The 6,884-nt window shown below is 34.3% G+C and overlaps 1 protein-coding gene across 1 annotated transcript; it reads right to left on the bottom strand.

The window, feature by feature from the left end:
• Positions 1–2,967: 2,967 nt before the first annotated feature.
• On the bottom strand, positions 2,968–4,937 carry LOC112510410 (cytochrome P450 71A1-like). Its single transcript, XM_025115816.1, has 2 exons — positions 4,038–4,937; positions 2,968–3,597 (listed from the first exon to the last, which is right to left on the bottom strand). Exons 1-2 carry the CDS (start codon positions 4,755–4,757, stop codon positions 2,968–2,970), a joined length of 1,350 nt encoding a protein of 449 aa, XP_024971584.1. The 5' UTR covers positions 4,758–4,937.
• Between the last annotated feature and the right edge of the window lie 1,947 nt (positions 4,938–6,884).

Here is a 6,884-nt window from a genome sequence, read left to right as displayed (position 1 = left end):
TGAATGTTCCACGAAACTCTCTAAAAATAGACTTCAAGAAGAAAGAGGACGATTGAGAGCATTTAGGAAAGCAAAGAAAGAGGTAGAATGAGCTCCTCTATAGAACTCGGTTAATACTAAGCGACATCGAATAACAGCAACTCGGGCTACATCCGGGGCAGTTTAGGTCGCCCGACTCTAAAAGCCCCTTCATGGCACGGGGCGACCTCTCATGCGACCTCTCTTTTGGTTGTCCAGTCCATCACACACAACACGCACATTATGCGCCTCCAAATCAAAGGCTTAGATTGCCTCACATGGCACGACCTACTGCTACTACATTCCATGGAGCTGCATAACCAGTGCCACATTCCATGGAGCTGCATAACCGCATTAGTGTTGATTTTCAATTATGGTTATTGAAGGTTGAAGACACCTTCTTATTTTTTTTTTCATCATAACTTATATTTTCACCCGACCAAACAATTACGAAATAAAATAAATTAAAGCTTCTAAAATATTATATTTAGTTATCATGAGTGAGGTTCACATGAGACCAACTTGTTTTTGTGAGACCACTTTTTTACACTTAAAACCTCACAGTAAAACGCTGTGAAGGTAAAAAAAAAGTCGAACACGCACAGCATACACACTGTGAAGGTCATTTTTAAAACGTTTTGCTGTGAAATTTCAATTATGAAAAAGTGATCTCACAGATTTTACGAAAATATGTTGGTCTCACGTGATCCAAATTATAGTTATCAAACCTATTAAATACTAATAGAACATTAATTAGCTACAAGTTGTAGTAATGTATTACTCCCGCTACCATAAAATAAGTAATTTAAATAAATAAATAAATACCACATAATTTTTAGTCAAAGTTTGACTTCAATAGGATTTACAAACACATCTATCCAAATCTCGTTCTTTTGTCTACGTTCACAATAAAAAATAATTATATATATATATATATATATAATATTTAATATATATATATATATGTAATATTTAATAATTAAGTCAGTTTCAATTTTTTATACAACGGAAGCATGAATTAAGGAGACGTTTATCGGTAAAAGTCAATATTTTTGGGTCTGTTTGGTTTGCATAATTGTTTTTGAGGGATTCAGATTTCATGTAGGGATTTGAAGTAGAATGAATTTGAAATTATTGGTGTGTTTGGTTTGTATTATATGTGTTCATGGGTTGGGTTGGGTTGAAAACATTTGAACAACTCAAACCAATGTTTGCGGTTTGAAACATCTTAACTCAACCCAATCCAAACTGTATGGGTTGGTCGGGTTGATACTTTGGTACATTAAAACATTCTTTAAACCTTGAATATATTGTTTTTCTACTCATAATTTATTTTTCATCATCAACCATTTGATACCACTTATCTATTACTTCTTAAATCTTACGTATATCACATTCAATTAATTTTCTCAATTCACATTATATGTTTACAATTACTGAATATATATACGAATGAGTTACATATAGATGGAAAATAGATTGAAAATATGTGTATATGAAGAGGATATGTGATAGTGTAATTGTCTAATGTATATATTAGTAGAAACTCAACAATCATATTAAATCCAATAAATACAAGAATATCGGGTTTATCGAGTTGAGTTGAGTTGGGTTGGGTTCAAATAATAGTTACCTAATTTCAACCCAATACTTAAGGTTTAAAAATGTACAACTTGACTAGAAATCGGGTTACTTCGGGTTGAATTGTTTTGTTTGAGTTGGATCGGGTTGGTCGAGTTTTTTAGCACCCGTAATTTGTATGATTTGGAATAAAACTGAATTTCATTATTTATAAAAATAATTAAATTACATTTTTATTAATCGATTATTACAAAACAAATGTTTTTAGCATTTTTTAAAACCTTATTTCATACAATCCTACAAAATCTCGTGAAATCCCAAATATTCCTAAGGATTCAAAATCCTATGGTAGTAGGATTTCAATTAATTACTAGTATTTCTAATCCGGATAATCCAACAAACCAAATATGAGATTGGAATGAATTTGAAATCCAAATTCCCCCAAATCCATTTCATTCCAATCAAACGTGACCTTACTTATCTTTCCAGTTAAGATTATAATCCATTAAAACAGCATTAATATGCAACCATTTATCTAGTAAGTTTTAACTAGATAAAAGTCATCACCCTCACTGTTTAATCATGAGGGTAACATCTGATTGGTTTAAGCTTGAACTCCAAAGGTCAAAAGTGTCTGGAGGTATCAGATTCAAATCCAAGAAGAATCAAAAATCCTCTTGTAAGGTTCAAATGCGGTGACTTTGGGCTACCCGCAAAAACAGATGGTTGCTCTGTAATTAGTCGGCTCGTATAACAGATTGGACATACATAATAATAATAATAATAATAATAATAATAATAATAATAATAATAATAATAATAATAATAAAATATGTTGTTAGCATGAAAACAATTATTTATTTTAGGGGGTTATGATAAATATATTAATATTTCGACAAAAAGTTGGTTACAGACAACTCTAATCGGTTACATACGGAACTCGTCTTCAAAGAAACTAGTACGAGGCTAACAGGGGAGGATCATGTCAGACGCAAGACCTGTCTTGTATTCAGATAAAACCGTCTCACCCATTCCCCAACTGATGAGAAATATATCAGTATTTTATTTATAGAACAAATGCTATTTTCATTGGTTCTAAAATATGTGAAGAGATTGGTTCAAAGAAAAATATGATAAGATTTGTTAAAATCAATTGAAGTTGACCATAAATTATATCTAATAAGGGAGAACAAAAAGTTATCAAGACTGAATTAAACGAGACAATATATTGAGATTTACAGAACATATATAATAAGTACGAAAACTGTAACGTTTATTAACGCTTTATTTTATATAAACATGTGATACTGTCTGATAATGTAACTGTAACTTTCAAAAGACTCAAAATCAGATGATAAATCCGATCAATCAAAGCGAATACATTTCAAGTGGAAGCCTTGGGTGAGCAACGGTGACCAGTGGATTCTTCTTGGGAGTCGACAACCCGTATCTTTCCTCAATGTCGATATCAAGTCTTGTCATTTGACCAGGTAGTTTCCATTTGAATCCATGAAGCAAATTTGCCAAGCTTGACTCAACCGTCTTTATTCCTAAACTGTAACCAGGGCACATCCTTCGGCCTGCGCCAAACGGCAAAAACTTGAAGTTGGTACCTTTCACATCAATTTCGTTCTCAATGAATCTTTCTGGACAAAATTCCAGAGGATTATCCCACAACCGTGGATCTCTTCCTATGGTCCATGCACTAACAATCACTCGGGTATCTTTTGGAATATCATAACCCGCTACTGTACAATCTCCACGCGTCCTTCTAAGTGTCAACAGTGGTGCCACTGGATGTAACCTCATGGCCTCTTTAGCAATTGCTTTGATGTAAGGAAGGTCGGATATGTCCTTCTCTTTGATCCATCTATCTCGGCCTATCACTCGATCAAGCTCCTCCGTTGCCTTTTCAAATATTTCTGGTTTCCGCAAGAGTTCTGTAATTGCCCATTCTACTGTCATCGTTGAACTTTCTGTTCCACCAGCAAGCAAGTCCTATAACAACGAATTTACATTCATGTGTTATTCTAACTACTCCACATTGAAAATTAATTAGAATTCCAAAACATCAGTTCAACAATCAATATAAATCATCAGAATTAAAATTAAGGAACAAAATATATATATATATATATATATATATATATATATATATATATATGTGGGGGGTTTAGGTTTAGGTAAAACTGCAAGAAAATGAAAAACTGAGGAACAATATCGTAATTATCCATTTAGACGGTATGCATAGGTGCATAAAAATAATTTGTAAGGAACCTTTATCTGATATTCACGTGTGCATAACATATATACGTGTATAAAAACCAATAAACAACTTCAATTACTTGTATGTACACGTGAATATCGTACAAACGAATGGTTATCAGAATGTTTCTCGGTGTGTATATTAAATATTAATTAATTATGAAACGAAATACCTGCGCAAACCCTTTGACGCCATTTCTTTCCAGCTTAACCTCAAGAGTAGGATCATCCGCAAGTTGCAGAAGCAAATCCACCATGTCCGCCACCACGAAACCCTCACCCTCCGCCCTCCTCCGCCCATCATGCTCCTCCAAAACATGCTCTAAAAACCCATCAAACTTCTTGCTCACCACCTTCATCCTCTTCACATACCCTTGCAAATCCATAAAACCCATCCATGGAATCCAATCTCCAACATTAAAAACCCCATTCAACAAAAACAACTCATCCAACATCTCCTTGAACTCCTTCCCACTAACCACCGTCCTCCTGCCACCGCCGGCCACCACCGATTCATCCAAATAACTCTTCCCCAGCACCATCCGACTAATCACATTCAAACTCATCGTCGATAATAAATCTTTCAACACAAATCCCTCCCCGGACGTCCGTCTAACCTCCATCAAAAGCGACTTCATTTCCTCCACTCGAATATACTCGAATGATTCCATTCTTTTTGCACTGAAAAGCTCCATAACACACAGTTTTCGAGCTTGCCGCCAGTAGTGTCCGTACGGAGACCATGTGATATCGGCGTAATTATAGGTAGTGTATTTTCCGGCGGCCGTTTTTGGGCGGCAGATGAAGTTGGTGTCCATGGTTTTTAGGAAGAATTTGGCGATTTCAACGGAGGAACCGACGACAACGTCGATGGAACCGAATTTGAGGTGCATGATCTCGCCGTGTTTTCGGGTGAGTTCGTGGATGGAACGGTGGGGGAGTGGTCCGATGAGGTTGAGGTTTCCGATGATGGGGTAAGGTTTGGGGCCGGGAGGGAGGTTGAGTTTGGTGGGACGACGGCGGAGGACGATGGCGAGGAGGAGGAGGAGCGCCACCGTGGCTAGCAATGCATTTGTATATGGTTCCATGATGGTGGGAGTTAAAAGGGAGGGAGAAGAGAAGGTGGTGGAGACGCCAATGGGAGGAGTTGAGATGTAAATGGTGCAAAAGTCGTGAATTTATAATTGGAAATTTGGAATGGTGTTTTGAAATCTTTAAAGTTTTTTTTTTAAATTTTTTTATTAACATGGATATTCAACTCATCATGCAAGTCGATTAATCTCAGGACGATCAACTGTTTTGCAGATAGCTCGGAGTCACTGTATTTGAACCTCCATGATCACAAGAGAATTTTTATTCCTCCTTAGATTTGAACCTGAGACCTCTTCGTACTTTTGAACTTTTGAAACCTGTAACGTTTTTTTTTTCGAATTTATATAATAATTTGTATGGTTTTAAGTGATAGAGATACTTTTATTGGTTATCGGTTTTATGGAGCATTTTATTGTATTAGTAGGGAGTAAATTGTATGAAAAAATAGCAAATAATATTGAGTTGGATATCACATCACTCGCCACATTAACATGATAATCGGTTAATGTTTCAATAGGTTACTCGAGTACTTAAATGTTTAAAACTTTACATTTTAGTTACCAAAATAAAAGTTTTAAAAGTAAGTTACCCAAAATATAAATCAAATTAAAGTGCGTTATTTTTTCATGTAATTTACCCTATTAATAGGGATTTACACTTTTTATTTATATTTGATTTTGTTTATCAGTTGTTTATGAGCTAGTTTTATAAAGTTTAAAAATATTAATAAATTGTAAATGTTATGAAATATAGTAAATATATGTAATTTTGTAAATTGATGATATTTTTCTTGTTTTTTTAAGTAGTTAGCGTTCTCGTTTATACTTTCATCTCTTTCTCTATGTGAGTGTATGTGTGTGTGTGTGTGTATATATATATATAATACATATATATATATAATATATATATATGTATATATAGGGTTGGGTTCACGTGAGACCAAGGGTTTTTCGTGAGACCCGTAAGACCAATTTATGTTCATTGATCAACTTTATAAGCTAATAATCTAATGGTCTAAAGTTACACGGTGACAATTTTGTAATTATTGAGAAGTCTCGTAGCGTTTATGAATGTTCAGATCTAACGATTGTAGATCTAACCCAAGGGTTGAGAATTGATCTTACGGGTCTCACGAAAAACCATTGGTCTCACATGATCCCAAGTATATATATATATATATATATATATAGAGAGAGAGAGAGAGAGAGAGAGAGAGACTCATTCAAGAGAGAACTAATTAGTTTGTGGTAACTGTGAGATCCAATCTCAACCACAAATCAACGAATAAATTAGAAAATTAATAATTATGGTAGTTTGAGTTAAAATTATAATTATAGGTATTTTAGGTATTTTTTAAAAACTCCTCTCTTCTCTCTTCTCTCATCTCTCCGACCTCCAATCTTCGGCCTCCGGTGAACAAAAATCCGGCAGATACCAAGTAATCACAAAGATACACAATGTAATACTCATTGTGATATACTATGATACCATTTGAATACCATTGTATATCACAACGGGTATCACATTGTGTATCTTTGTGATTACTTGGTACTTGCCGGATTTTTGTTCACCGGAGGCTGGAGAATGGAGCTCAGAGAGATGAGAGATGAGAGAGGAGAGAGAAGTTTTTTAAAAATAACTAAAATGTCCTCTAATTATAATTTTAACTCAAACTGTCATAATTATTAATTTCCTAATTTATCCGTTAATTTATGATTGAGATTGGATCTCACAATTAGTACAAACTAATCAGTTCTCATTTAATTAAGCCCATATATATCTATACTATCTTATAAAACATTTGGCTAAAACTCTTAAAAACTCTTAAACTCGTTCATCCCTATCCGATTTCATCCCATATCTGAATTCGTGTAACTAACTGCAGATAAACACAATCAAATACATGATAAACATCTCATTTTAAATAT

This window comes from Cynara cardunculus (genome assembly GCF_001531365.2).
Source record: "Cynara cardunculus var. scolymus isolate 2C chromosome LG 3, CcrdV1, whole genome shotgun sequence".
Taxonomy (NCBI): domain Eukaryota; kingdom Viridiplantae; phylum Streptophyta; class Magnoliopsida; order Asterales; family Asteraceae; genus Cynara; species Cynara cardunculus.
This window is presented reverse-complemented; position numbering and strand designations above follow the sequence as displayed.